This window comes from Bombina bombina, chromosome 3 (genome assembly GCF_027579735.1).
Source record: "Bombina bombina isolate aBomBom1 chromosome 3, aBomBom1.pri, whole genome shotgun sequence".
NCBI classification, from domain to species: domain Eukaryota; kingdom Metazoa; phylum Chordata; class Amphibia; order Anura; family Bombinatoridae; genus Bombina; species Bombina bombina.
In genome coordinates, this window is record NC_069501.1 from 788,499,020 (window position 1) to 788,515,001 (window position 15,982).

At 38.3% G+C, this 15,982-nt stretch overlaps 1 protein-coding gene across 1 annotated transcript in view; it reads left to right on the forward strand.

Annotated features, from left to right (window-relative positions):
* REV1 (REV1 DNA directed polymerase) overlaps positions 1–15,982 on the forward strand; it is a 390,819-nt gene that overhangs the window by 38,708 nt on the left and 336,129 nt on the right. Inside the window, 2 exon segments of the mRNA XM_053707683.1 lie at positions 332–500; positions 2,464–2,616. Coding sequence (XP_053563658.1) covers positions 332–500; positions 2,464–2,616 — 322 coding nt within the window.

Below are 15,982 nucleotides of genomic sequence, written 5' to 3' on the forward strand. Positions count from 1 at the left end.
ATGTATTATTCATCATTTTAAAAGGATTTTACCTTTTTATATATTTTAACTTCATTTGTGAAGGGTCCATAACTTCCTGTGACAGGGAAGTGGGTTGTGATGTCTACAGGAAGGCAAAGGATTAGTTTTTCCTTGAAGCGTATCTAGGAAACATGTGACAGTAGAACTAAAGTTCTATAATGGTTGTTCTCTTATCTAGCTGCAGGCAGTGGCTACACTGAGAATGTCTAAGTGCTAAGTGCTAATTTAGCAAGAAATTATTTAACTTTTTTTTTTAACTAATGGAGCACTGTTTCATATTCTTTTAAAATGAGTTTCTTTGCTTTGCCAGATCCCACTGCAGATCAGCTGCGTCATTTGATGATGTTGCATGGTGGGAAATACCATGTTTACTATTCTCGTTCTAAAACAACCCACATTGTTGCATCCAATCTCCCAAACAATAAAATCAAGGAGCTTAAAGATGAAAAGGTTGTCCGCCCTGAATGGATAACAGAAAGGTAAGGGAAATATCTGCTTTTTTGTAAATCCAACTTCTATAAGTGTGTATCAGCTTTTACTAACTATGTCCATTTTTTCTTTACTAGTCTATATTACTTGGATATTGCTGTGCAATGTATTGTTATATGATTCAATAACGTGGTTGGGGGCGTTTAATTTTGGCATTTCCATGTTTTTACCTTTTAAGATGTTAGCTAATATCAGGGGGTCACAAACTTTTGCTGCCACTCGTCACTGATCATGTTTCCCCCCCCCCCAGCTGTTTGAGCTGCTTATACTTAGCATGCTCAAAATTAGGCAACACTAAACCTTTTTATCTCAGCAACTACTACTTAAATAAAAATAAAACACCTAGCAGATAATAAAATCTGTCAACGTGCCAAATTTCATAAAGACTGGTGCAGTGTTTTTTGGTGTAGGCTAATAATTTTTCTATATACTGCCAAATTTCAAAGAAATATTTCATCCGTTCCAATCTGAAAAAAATGTGTCTGTTATTTTTAAACATTTGTTTAAAATCACTGATCTATATGATAGGCCATATAAAAATGTTATTTATATAATTAATGGGAAGTAAAAGTGAAAAAAGAAGATAGCTAGCAGTAGTGCAATACTAATTTTATCTAACTTCTTATTTAACTTCTGCAATGACGTTAAACACATATTTAAAGTGCAGAACAGCATTGCATTATTGAGATTTAGCTAAATTCGTCTGCTGAGCTAATGACAAGAGACATAAATATGTTGCCACCAATCATCAGCTAGCTCCCAATAATGCATTGCTTCTCCTAATCCTAGCTAGGTATACAAAGGATAACAAGGACAAAGTGTATTTGGTAACAGAAGTAACTCGAGAAAGTCTCTTAAAAACAAATCCTCTATCTGAACCATGAACGTGTATATAGTATAGTAATTATGTATCAACAAAGCATTGTGTTTTATAAAATCTCACAAAAATATTTTGAAAGCATTTAAAATTGTCATATTGTTAGCAAACTTTTACAGTACCCAAATGTAATGGTAAAGGGACTTTATGCATCCAATCAGTTAATTTCCAGTAGCCCTGGTAATTACAAATTTGTAATTTCTTGCTTTTGTCCTGTTCCATATATTATCTCTGATACAGAGCCCTTCTGGGAATTACAGGCAATGGGGCATATTTAGTAAAGTCTGGCGGACCTGATCCGACAGTGCGGATCAGGTCCGCCAGACTTTGCTGAATACGGCGAGCAATATGCTTGCCGTATTCAGCATTGCACCAGCAGCTCACAAGAGGTCTTTGTGACCGCTGCTTCATAACTGCTGTTTCTGGCAGGTCTGAAGACTCGCCAGAAACAGGGGCCATCAAGCTCCATTCGGAGCTTGATACATATGCCCCAATATCTAAAGTATATTTTACTATGGATGCAATTATTAACCAGTGGATAGAATTGTATATTTATCAGGCATTTGTAACCCTTCCACTTAAGCAAGTAAATTACCCCGCTACACTGTTAGCCCTTAAACTTCCATACGTAAACATTATAAAAATTACCAACAATAAAAAAAAACCAACAAACAACCGGTAACAGCCATATCCTAAAACTAAAGTTCCCTTAAAAATAAAAGCCCCCCCCCCTAAAAAAACCTTTACTTCAACTAGTACCTACTCTAAAAATTTGTCGGGCAGTGCCCTAGTTGAAGTGATCCATTGAGAGACATTTCAAATAAACAATATTCATTTTAAAATAATCTAAGGTATGACTTTAATATGAGTAAGGTGTAGACTGTCCCTTTAAATTCTTGTAATACTTGAACATTGTAATTAGGAGCTCTGCCCCACTTTAATGAACATGTCTCTAATAACATAAGAGAATCTCCAAACTAGATGAGTCTTTGAATAGAATAGAAAACTGTTTTATGTATTGTTTCAGTAGCAAAACTTTGTTGTTAAAATATGATTTTTACTTTTTCCCCTAATAGCATAAAAGCTGGCCGGCTTCTTTCCTATGTTCCCTACCAGCTGTATACAAAACAGTCAAGTGTTCAGAAAGGCCTCAACTTTTATTCCATTAAAAAATCAGATGATTCTTTACCAGGTCCCAGCAATATTGTTCAAGATGTCAATCAGAAAGAGTAAGTGTTAACAAATGTTGTTTGTGTTATGCACATTTTCAGGTATATTTAGTGCATCCTTCCAACCATAGCACTTGTTACCAGTTTTACAAGCCACTGTAATTTCTAGAGTTACACAGTGCATGCCAGTAATGAATATAAATTGAGATTATACTTTTAACAGTTGTTTTTTTTTCTTCTTTCTTTTAATTGACTACGTTTGCTTGTTTTGCAGGGTTAATGTCCTGGTAGATTTATCAGACACTAATTCATGTCTGTATTTTGTCACTTTGCTGTGTATTTGTTTAGGCGTGATTCCTGTAAGCATGTTTATATAGAAAATATATTTGGTTTGAACACGTCCAAATGTTAGGAACATATATTATTATTAAACCATTCAATTTTAATAACGTTATTTTAGAAATCGGTTGTTCATGTCATAATATATTCCTGTAGGCAGATCATGCACCAACTTTTAGTTTGTCTTTCTTCTGTATAATGCGACATGTCTAGGAGTGCAAAGGATGACTCGGATGTCCTCACAAGGGAAGCAAATCTGAGGACACTGATAACTATCCTTTGCACAGTTAGAGGTGTCTGAATAAATTACTGTAACTTTTCATGCACAGAATAGAAAACATTGAAACAAATAGGTTTAAGGCACATCTGGGTATCAGCCAAATGGATTGGCATTTCATCTGCATCTATTGCTTCTATTTTTGTTAAGTTGTATTTCTGTGTGCCTACACCTCAGCTTGCATTGGGACCTGTGCTCCTTTTTTTCATGTCCCCAGACTGGATGAGAAATGGGATCTGGTCCCTAAAATGTGACTTTTATAAATTACAATGATTGTTGGAAATTGTAAATGTGGGTTCTTTTTGTCCTATGGATTGTACCTACTCCTGTAACCTAGTTGTCACAGATATTGCAGGTGAGAATGCTATTCTAGTATGTTTGTTTTACTCTAATATAGTCTAATATATTCCCATGGTTACAAACACACCATGTGTGTAGGTATGCTTTTTTTTCTTTAACCATGGAATATTGTAGGCATAACTGCTAGAAATGAGATGGTTTGATGTCAAGGGCAAGGTGAACAACAGTAGGGAGATGATAGTCGCTGCATGGCAGTCGCAAAACGCTGCCAATTAATGGCTGTGTTCATCTTGGCAACTGCAGCACTAATTACAAAGGCCTGTGACACCTTGGTGTTGGTTCTCAGTTTGTTTGAAATCATGCATTGTGTGGCTGCTTGATTAGTCACACAGGAGGGGAGAGACCTTGATGTGGTCCTGGGCTTAAACTGTTTGGTGCCAAATACAACTGAATTTGTACTGTGTGCTTGCTAGTGCCAGGTTTTCTGTGTGTTGTGTTGATAGTTTTTGTAAGTTTCCCTTTGGGCCTGTCACCCAGACTGCTCAGTGGTTAACTGCCTGGGCTGGGAACTATGCAGCTGTTTTAAGTATTCAGTGCTGTGGGGTTCACAGTGACTTGGGATGTGTGTGTATATAAATATTTATCTCAAATTCTGGCTAATAAAAATTTATGGTCTGGCTCCTAGATTTTGAACAAATTTTGTTGAACTTTGTTCTAGAGAAGAACAGTTATTATATAAATTTCTTTCCATTTACCCTTAAATGATTTTGATAAGAAGGAAGATTAGATCATGCAGGGACTTCAGGTATAGGGTGATTTATAATATTGAACAATTTAGGTTTTTATTTGTCTTTGATGTAAAAGCACAATGGTATCATTTAATATTGCCATAACCTATGGTGAGTCTGCTTGACAGTTTGGTTTACCACATGTAGAAGAGCATGTTCATTTTGCTTTTGTTCTCAAATCTCTGACTGCACCAGTAGCAGCACTGGGATGTCACAAATATGTTGTTTCTCTTCTATACCTGTCTATTTTTCCTTAAAGGGACATAACATTAAAAAAATTAAAGCACGTGAATGCTTTGCACTTTAGTATATAGACATGTTTTTATTACACTTGTATTAAAAAATTAGTTTTAGTGATGGCTTTTAATGTCCACAGGTGCTCTGAACATATTTTGATGTGAGATGCACCCATATTTATTATTGCCTACAGAATAGAGCTGCAAACAGCTCACTGAGCAGGTGTGTTTTTAAATGTAGGTGCATGGAGCAATAACACTGCGGTAGTGCATTTCAGTTTTGACTTTTCTGTTCCTTTAAAGTGATGATGAACTTATCGATATTCAAACAGATATATGAAATCTGAATTGCATAAAATGTATAAAGGCACCTTTCCTTTAATGTAACACCGTTCCTGAGGGAGGTTACTGCTCCGTAGTTTATCATCTTTGCCCCACTACTGCTGGCCCACTTTAAAGGAAGCTTGATACTTGCTGTATGACTTGCACAGACATTGAATGAGTGGTGAATATGATACTACTTAAAAAAAAAAAAAAAGCTTTCTTTAAAGTGGGCCGGCAGTGGTGGGGGCGAGGAGGATTACACTACTGAGCAATTTTAACGCTATCAGGATCGGTGTTACAATTAAGAAAAGGTACCGTTATACATTTTATGCAATCCGGATTTCATATGTCTGTTTGAATATTGATGTTCACCATCAATTTAAGGAAGATAAGTGGATTTTAGCCGTTTTGCTATGTTTTATTAACTTTCTGTGTAACAATTGTACAAAGTTTTTATAGAAAGCTTCAGCACTGACCCACTGGCCATGAAAGTGGTTGTACAAGAGTTTGAAAACATTTATTTCTAGTGGCAGATAAGTTGAAGCTGTCAGATTAGTCTGTGGGTACAATACATGGGATATTTCAAACCATGGATGACAGATACATACAGTGCCCTCCACTAATATTGGCACCCTTGGTAAATATGAGCAAAGAAGGCTGTGAAAAATTGTCTGTTTAACCTTTTGATCTTTTGTTAAAAAAAGTTTTTTTAAATATATATGTGGCACAATTATTTTAGTCAATACTTTGTGCTTCCTCCCTTTGCTAAGATAACAGCTCTGAGTCTCATCAGCCTGATGAGGTTGGAGAATACATGGCAAGGAATCTGAGACCATTCCTCAATACAGAATCTCTTCAGATCCTTCAAATTTGGAGGTCAACACTGGTGGACTATCCTCTTCGGCTCACCCCACAGGTGTTCTATGGGGTTCAAGCCAGGGGACTGGGATGTCCATGGCAGGACCTTGATTTTGTGATCAGTAAACCATGTTTGTGTTGATTTTAATGTATGTTTTGGATCATTGTCCTGCTGGAAGATCCAACCACGGGCCATACATACACACACATATATACATACACACATACAAATATATATATATATATATATATATATATATATATATATATATATATATATGTATGTATGTATAGATTCCAGACAGTGTGCACTCCGGATCAAAGTACCACAGCAGCCCTGGGTGCAGCAAAATATATCAACATACCCACGAAACAAAGCGCACTCCAAGGGTCTTAGTAAATAATCACTTTTAATAGTGACCGTTTTCGGGTAAAACTACCCGTCCTTAGACACTGTTAGTCTGAGGACGGGTAGTTTTACCACGAAAACGGTCACTATTAAAATTGATTATTTACTAAGACCCTTGGAGTGCGCTTTGTTTCGTGGGTATATATATATATATATATATATATATATATATATATATATATATATATATATATATATATATATATATATATATATATATATAGATATATAGATATATAGATATATAGATATATAGATATATAGATATATAGATATATATAGATATAGATATAGATAGATATATATATATATATATGAGTAAGTAAAATGTGTCCCCTCAGTGAACTGAGTTGATACAAGTGATACTCTGTAGTAGGCGCTAGTCAAAAATGAGTAGGATATAGTGGCAGCTATATAGGAGTACTGGGAGGGATGTGAAGCCCTAGACAGTAAGAGTAAATGTGTATTCAAGGATTGATACAGCGCCTATATATCCATTAAACTGTTGGGGTATGTAAGGAATATAAAATTAAATAAAATAAATGAAAGTCCAGCTAAAAATGACATATAAAATATATGAACTATGAAACAATGTTCATATGAGTCCTAAGAATGTATATAGTCCGTAATGAATCTCCAGATATAGTTGATATGCAGTTATAGATGGTATATAATACCCTTACCAGATATTACCTCAATCGAATGAGGTAAGTATGCCGCACTGGGGGTATATATAGATGATTGGATTTCCTCCTTGTATCCAGCTGAGATGCCTCTTTTAGTATTCGTTAGCCTCCTGGAGTATGCAGGGATGTGTTTCTGATGGTGAATAGATCCCTTACACTTCCTATGGGTTGGTGGTTGGCCTCTTGGAGTGCTTTTTCTGTCTTGGTATAAACTTTCTCCAGCGTAAGGATACCCAGGGAGACAAGAAAGAGTATATAGTGTAATACAGTTTATTTATAAATAAGCACAGAAATGCAATTTACATAGCACTCACATTTAACATCCTCAAATAGTATGAGGTATGTATAGGGCATGTATGATTTAGATAGATCCTTCCACAGGTTAGAATAGGATGCAGGATCCCCAGTCTTAGTTAAAAACTTCGTAAAGAAGTTGCATACAGCTGTGGTATATTCCAAGGTTAAATAATACAGAACAGTACGAATATCTCACAAGATAGCGTTAGTGAACTAGCTGCAAGGAGGGACAAGATAATATAAAACTAAATTGTCAGAATATATAGACTCATTCCTTCAACCTCTGGTACCTAAACTCAAATCACACATTAGAGATACACCTGACACTATAAGCAAACTATCCAATATCAAATGGAAAGATAATTTTTGCTGGCTCACATTGGATGTCAGCTCCCTATATACTAATATCCCCCACAATAAAGGTATAGAAGCACTAGACTACTGGCTAAATAAACTATCCAATCTAGAAACAAATAAAATCGAATTCATAAAAGATTCTGCCAAGTTCATCCTACAAAAAAACTACTTCACCTTCAACAACGAATATTTCCTCCAAATAGGTGGCACAGCTATGGGGACGAAATTCGCCCCCAGCTATGCCAACCTATATATGGGTATGTGGGAGGACAAGTACATCTCGGACAATAACCCCTTTAAAGACAACATCAAAACATATCCCCGTTTTATTGATGACATTATAGTAATATGGGAACACAAGGATAATAACAACACAATTCAAGACTTTGTCAACCACATTAACACTAATGACTTCAATTTAACATTTTCAGACAAAACTAATTCAAAAGAAATTGAATTCCTTGACCTCATACTTTATCAAGAAGAAAACTCTGTTCAAACAAAACTATACAGCAAAGCTACAGATAGTAACAGCTACTTAACAGCAACCAGCTGCCATCATCCAGCTTGGATACAAAGCATACCATACGGACAATTCCAACGCATAAAAAGGAATTGCTCCAGACAGAAAGACTTTCTACATGAATCAAATATTTTAACTAATAAATTAATAAATAAAGGGTACAAAGCTGACAACATACACAAAGCATTTGATAAGGTCAATAAAATGGACAGAGACACACTACTAAAAACCCCCAAGAAAAACAGCAAAAAACAAAAAGATATACCACTAATGATCACAACATACAATGAAGGTGCTAATGCCATTAAAACCATCCTAAACAAACATTGGCATATACTGAAAAAAGATACCCTGCTAAACGAAATAACTAAGAACAACCCAAAACTAGTCTTTAGAAAGGGTAGAAATATCAGAGCAACAATGGCTCCAAGCAAACTAAAATCTACAACTAAGACTATAAAAACTACCAACTGGTTGCAAAACAAGACAAAAGGTTTCTTTAAATGCAACCGTCTTAACTGTGAGGCTTGTAAACACCACTACAACAACAACAAACCCACCAAAAAAATCACCTCATCCTCAAATAATAAAAGCTGGGAATTTGATTCAATTACTAACTGCAAAACAGAATATGTAGTGTACCTCATCGAATGTGAATGTAAGCTTCAATATGTAGGGCGCACCACTAGACCCTACAAAACCAGACTTCTAGAACACATTAGAAATATAGAAAGCAGCTTCAAAAAACATAGTGTCTCGAATCACTTTCGCCTAATACATGACTCTAATCCGTCATGTTTAAGAGGCACCATACTTGAACACATTAGGGATCCACCAGAGGGCATAAGTAGAGAACTCCATTTAAGACGGAGGGAAACCCAATGGATACACAAATTAGATTCCATGACCCCCAAAGGCCTTAATAAAGATATAGATGTAGCAGCTTTCTTAATCCAGTAGGCCTCACAACTCTAAGCTCCCTAAGTATACAACAACTTCTGTAACAATATGTATGTTCTATCCATATTAATCTATATCTTACAAGACTAAGACTTAACAAAATATATCATAGTACTATTTACTCCACATTAAATATCAATAAATAACAAGATATTCTAAATAGATACGTTTATACCATTATACACTAACTACCTTTAGACCAAATGATAGGAGTAACACATGAAATAGGAACTATATATATATATATATATGCTGTTTAGCTATAGAGATCAGTTCATCTCTGAACCCAAGCATGTTTATGTATTAAGCCATAGATATCTTGGTATAATATACAGCATATACCCTATACAAAGGAATATGTCTATAATATATACTAAAGATACATATATCCTCACTATGGACTAAATACTGGCCTTTCAAAGAGGCCTATATATAATCTCAGAACCTCAAAAAATATTCTCTATTAAAAGGTTTCAAATATTAAGAATAATGAGTAAACTACATAGTGCTCCAATACACATTGTATCCTAATGTACTGAGTATATAATATATACTCTATATCAAGCAAAATCTAATAATTCATGGGTCCTCTATGTTTATGCTAAAAACCTTTTAATAAGCATAACTAACAGTAATAAACATGTAATATATATATTTATCACATAATAATCATATTATGATAATTCAGAAGGGATGAACACATCACTGTAAATCCCTGTATTACAAAATGCTAACATGGCTTTATGTGAACATCAATCTCATATCACATACCATGATATGATTATACTCTATTATAACGTATACCACATTTTACTAATATAATGAAAAGATTGCTATCGAAAATGGCAATAGGAAATATTGGGTAGTCTGAAAACTACATATCCCACAAGCCTCTGCTGTATCCGACCAATCAGCATACATTTTTGTCTAGGCACATGTACCAACAAGTAGCCAATCAATATACCTCGCAGTGTATACACTGCATCTAAACAAACGTGAAACTAACGTCGCGTAATGCGGGCCCACATGACCAATTATACGCTGAGGGCGTGCCGCCGCCCGAAGCGTACAAAATAAACGATAACGGCCCAGCACTTCACTCAACCCTCTGAAGAAGAAGGATTTAACAGAAAAAAAACCTTTGAAACGCGTCAGGGAATTAACCTTTTTTTATACACATTTTAATTTATGCTTTGCCTATTGTTTTTATATTATCTTGTCCCTCCTTGCAGCTAGTTCACTAACGCTATCTTGTGAGATATTCGTACTGTTCTGTATTATTTAACCTTGGAATATACCACAGCTGTATGCAACTTCTTTACGAAGTTTTTAACTAAGACTGGGGATCCTGCATCCTATTCTAACCTGTGGAAGGATCCATCTAAATCATACATGCCCTATACATACCTCATACTGTTTGAGGATGTTAAATGTGAGTGCTATGTAAATTGCATTTCTTCTGTTATGTGTGATCAGTCCACGGGTCATCATTACTTCTGGGATATTATCTGCTCCCCTACAGGAAGTGCAAGAGGATTCACCCAGCAGAGCTGCTATATAGCTCCTCCCCTCTACGTCACCTCCAGTCATTCTCTTGCACCCAAAGACTAGATAGGAGGTGTGAGAGGACTATGGTGATTATACTTAGTTTTTATAACTTCAATCAAAAGTTTGTTATTTTACAATAGCACCGGAGCGTGTTATTACTTCTCTGGCAGAGTTTGAAGAAGAATCTACCAGAGTTTTTCTTATGATTTTAACCGGAGTAGTTAAGATCATATTGCTGTTTCTCGGCCATCTGAGGGAGGTAAAAGCTTCAGATCAGGGGACAGCGGGCAGTTGAATCTGCATTGAGGTATGTAGCAGTTTTTATTTTCTGAATGGAATTGATGAGAAAATCCTGCTATACCGTTATAATGACATGTATGTATACTCTACACTTCAGTATTCTGGGGATGGTATTTCACCGGAATTACTCTGTAAAAGTACATTAAACCTTTTAATAGGTATTTAATTCATGTTAAACGTTTTTGCTGGAATGTAGAATCGTTTGCATTTCTGAGGTACTGAGTGAATAAATATTTGGGCATTATTTTTCCACTTGGCAGTTTGCTTGTTTTGATTATGACAGTTTCGTTTCTCTCTCACTGCTGTGTGTGAGGGGGAGGGGCCGTTTTTGGCGCTCTTTGCTACGCATCAAAAATTTCCAGTCAGTTACTCTTGTATTTTCTGCATGATCCGGTTCATCTCTAACAGAACTCAGGGGTCTTCAAACTTCTTTGAAGGGAGGTAGATTCTCTCAGCAGAGCTGTGAGACTTATGTAGTGACTGTGTTTTAAAACGTTGCTCTGTGATTTTTATGTTTAAAATTTAATTAGTGTTACTTTACTAATGGGAACAAACCTTTGCTAACAAGTTGTGTTGTTTTTAAAGAGTGATGCTATAACTGTTTTTCAGTTCATTATTTCAACTGTCATTTAATCGTTTAGTGCTTCTTTGAGGCACAGTACGTTTTTTGTTAAATAAAATTGTAACCAAGTTGCATGTTTATTGCTAGTGTGTTAAAACATGTCTGATTCAGAGGAAGATACCTGTGTCATTTGTTCCAATGCCAAGGTGGAGCCCAATAGAAATTTATGTACTAACTGTATTGATGCTACTTTAAATAAAAGCCAATCTGTACAAATTGAACAAATTTCACCAAACAGCGAGGGGAGAGTTATGCCGTCTAACTCGCCTCACGTGTCAGTACCTGCGTCTCCCGCCCGGGAGGTGCGTGATATTATGGCGCCTAGTACATCTGGGCAGCCATTACAGATAACATTACAAGATATGGCTACTGTTATGACTGAAGTTTTGGCTAAGTTACCAGAACTAAGAGGCAAGCGTGATCACTCTGGGGTGAGAACAGAGTGCGCTGATAATTCTAGGGCCATGTCTGATACTGCGTCACAGCTTGCAGAGCATGAGGACGGAGAGCTTCATTCTGTAGGTGACGGTTCTGATCCAAGCAGATTGGATTCAGATATTTCAAATTTTAAATTTAAATTGGAAAACCTCCGTGTATTACTAGGGGAGGTCTTAGCGGCTCTTAACGATTGTAACACTGTTGCAATACCAGAGAAAATGTGTAGGTTGGATAAATACTTTGCGGTACCGGCGAGTACTGACGTTTTTCCTATACCGAAGAGATTAACTGAAATTGTTACTAAGGAGTGGGATAGACCCGGTGTGCCGTTCTCACCCCCTCCAATATTTAGAAAGATGTTTCCAATAGACGCCACCACACGGGACTTATGGCAAACGGTCCCTAAGGTGGAGGGAGCAGTTTCTACTTTAGCTAAGCGCACCACTATCCCGGTGGAGGATAGCTGTGCTTTTTCAGATCCTATGGATAAAAAATTAGAGGGTTACCTTAAGAAAATGTTTGTTCAACAAGGTTTTATATTGCAACCCCTTGCATGCATCGCGCCGATTACGGCTGCGGCAGCATTTTGGATTGAGTCTCTGGAAGAGAACCTTAGTTCCGCTACGCTGGACGACATTACGGACAGGCTTAGAGTCCTTAAACTAGCTAATTCATTCATTTCGGAGGCCGTAGTACATTTTAACCAAACTTACGGCTAAGAATTCAGGATTCGCCATTCAGGCACGTAGGGCGCTGTGGCTAAAATCCTGGTCGGCTGATGTAACTTCTAAGTCCAAATTACTTAATATACCTTTCAAGGGGCAAACTTTATTTGGGCCCGGTTTGAAAGAAATTATCGCTGACATTACAGGAGGTAAGGGCCACGCTCTACCTCAAGACAAAGCCAAAGCTAAGGCTAGACAGTCTAATTTTCGTCCCTTTCGGAATTTCAAAGCAGGTGCAGCATCAACTTCCACTGCACCAAAACAGGAAGGAGCTGTTGCTCGTTACAGACAAGGCTGGAAACCTAACCAGTCCTGGAATAAGGGCAAGCAGGCCAGAAAACCTGCTGCTGCCCCTAAGACAGCATGAACCGAGGGCCCCCGATCCGGGACCGGATCTAGTGGGGGGCAGACTCTCTCTCTTCGCCCAGGCTTGGGCAAGAGATGTCCAGGATCCCTGGGCGCTAGAGATCATATCTCAGGGATACCTTCTAGACTTCAAATTATCTCCCCCAAGAGGGAGATTTCATCTGTCAAGGTTGTCAACAAACCAAATAAAGAAAGACGCGTTTCTACGCTGTGTACAAGATCTATTATTAATGGGAGTGATCCATCCGGTTCCGCGGTCGGAACAAGGACAAGGGTTTTACTCAAACCTGTTTGTGGTTCCCAAAAAAGAGGGAACTTTCAGGCCAATCTTGGATTTAAAGATCCTAAACAAATTCCTAAGAGTTCCATCGTTCAAAATGGAAACTATTCGGACAATCTTACCCATGATCCAAAAGGGTCAATACATGACCACAGTGGATTTAAAGGATGCTTACCTTCACATACCGATTCACAAAGATCATTACCGGTATCTAAGGTTTGCCTTCTTAGACAGGCATTACCAGTTTGTAGCCCTTCCATTCGGATTGGCTACGGCTCCAAGAATCTTCACAAAGGTTCTGGGTGCCCTTCTAGCGGTTCTGAGACCGCGAGGAATTTCGGTAGCTCCGTACCTAGACGACATTCTGATACAAGCTTCAAGCTTTCAAACTGCCAAGTCTCATACAGAGTTAGTTCTGGCATTTCTAAGGTCGCATGGATGGAAAGTGAACGAAAAGAAGAGTTCTCTCTTGCCTCTCACAAGAGTTCCATTCTTGGGGACTCTTATAGATTCTGTAGAAATGAAGATTTATCTGACAGAGGACAGATTAACAAAGCTTCTAAATGTATGCCGTGTCCTTCATTCCATTCAACTCCCGTCAGTAGCTCAATGCATGGAGGTGATCGGCTTAATGGTAGCAGCAATGGACATAGTACCCTTTGCACGCCTACATCTCAGACCGCTGCAATTGTGCATGCTGAGTCAGTGGAATGGGGATTACTCAGATTTGTCCCCCACTCTGAATCTGGATCAAGAGACCAGAAACTCTCTTCTATGGTGGCTTGCTCGGCCACATCTGTCCAGGGGGATGCCGTTCAGCAGGCCGGACTGGACAATCGTAACAACAGACGCCAGCCTTCTAGGTTGGGGCGCTGTCTGGAATTCTCTGAAGGCTCAGGGACAATGGAGTCAGGAGGAAAGTCTCCTGCCAATAAACATTCTGGAATTGAGAGCAGTTCTCAATGCCCTTCTAGCTTGGCCCCAGTTAAAGACTCGGGGGTTCATCAGGTTTCAGTCGGACAACATCACGACTGTAGCTTACATCAACCATCAGGGAGGGACAAGAAGCTCCCTAGCAATGATAGAAGTATCAAAGATAATTCGCTGGGCAGAGTCTCACTCTTGCCACCTGTCAGCAATCCACATCCCGGGAGTGGAGAACTGGGAGGCGGATTTCTTGAGTCGCCAGACTCTTCATCCGGGGGAGTGGGAACTTCAAATACTTCGACGTTGGGGCAAACCAGAGATAGATCTCATGGCGTCTCGCCAGAACGCCAAACTTCCTCGCTACGGATCCAGATCCAGGGATCCGGGAGCGGTTCTGATAGATGCTTTGACAGCACCTTGGAACTTCAGGATGGCTTATGTGTTTCCACCCTTCCCGCTGCTTCCTCGATTGATTGCCAAAATCAAACAGGAGAGAGCATCAGTGATTCTAATAGCGCCTGCATGGCCGCGCAGGACTTGGTATGCAGATCTAGTGGACATGTCATCCTGTCCGCCTTGGTCTCTACCTCTAAGACAGGACCTTCTGATTCAGGGTCCATTCAAACATCAAAGTCTAACTTCTCTGAAGCTGACTGCTTGGAAATTGAACGCTTGATTTTATCAAAACGTGGTTTTTCTGAGTCGGTTATTGATACCCTGATACAGGCTAGGAAGCCTGTTACCAGAAAGATTTACCATAAAATATGGCGTAAATACCTATACTGGTGTGAATCCAAAGATTACTCCTGGAGTAAGGTTAGGATTCCTAGGATATTGTCTTTTCTACAAGAAGGTTTAGAAAAGGGTTTATCGGCTAGCTCATTAAAGGGACAGATCTCAGCTCTGTCCATCTTGTTACACAGGCGTCTGTCAGAAAATTCAGACATCCAGGCCTTTTGTCAGGCTTTAGCTAGGATCAAGCCTGTGTTTAAAACTGTTGCTCCGCCATGGAGTTTAAACTTAGTTCTTAACGTTTTACAGGGTGTTCCGTTTGAACCCCTTCATTCCATTGATATAAAATTGTTATCTTGGAAAGTTCTATTTTTAATGGCTATTTCCTCGGCTCGAAGAGTCTCTGAGTTATCAGCCCTACATTGTGATTCTCCTTATCTGATCTTTCACTCAGACAAGGTAGTTCTGCGTACTAAACCTGGGTTCTTACCTAAGGTTGTTTCTAACAGGAATATCAATCAAGAGATTGTTGTTCCATCCTTGTGTCCAAATCCTTCTTCAAAGAAGGAACGTCTTCTACACAATCTGGATGTAGTTCGTGCCCTCAAGTTCTACTTGCAGGCAACTAAAGATTTTCGCCAAACTTCTTCCCTGTTTGTCGTTTATTCTGGACAGAGGAGAGGTCAAAAAGCTTCTGCTACCTCTCTCTCTTTTTGGCTTCGTAGCATAATACGTTTAGCCTATGAGACTGCTGGACAGCAGCCTCCTGAAAGAATTACAGCTCATTCCACTAGAGCTGTGGCTTCCACTTGGGCCTTTAAGAATGAGGCCTCTGTTGAACAGATTTGCAAGGCTGCAACTTGGTCTTCGCTTCATACTTTTTCCAAATTTTACAAATTTGACACTTTTGCTTCTTCGGAGGCTATTTTTGGGAGAAAGGTTCTTCAGGCAGTGGTTCCTTCTGTATAATGAACCTGCCTATCCCTCCCGTCATCCGTGTACTTTTGCTTTGGTATTGGTATCCCAGAAGTAATGATGACCCGTGGACTGATCACACATAACAGAAGAAAACATAATTTATGCTTACCTGATAAATTCCTTTCTTCTGTTGTGTGATCAGTCCACGGCCCGCCC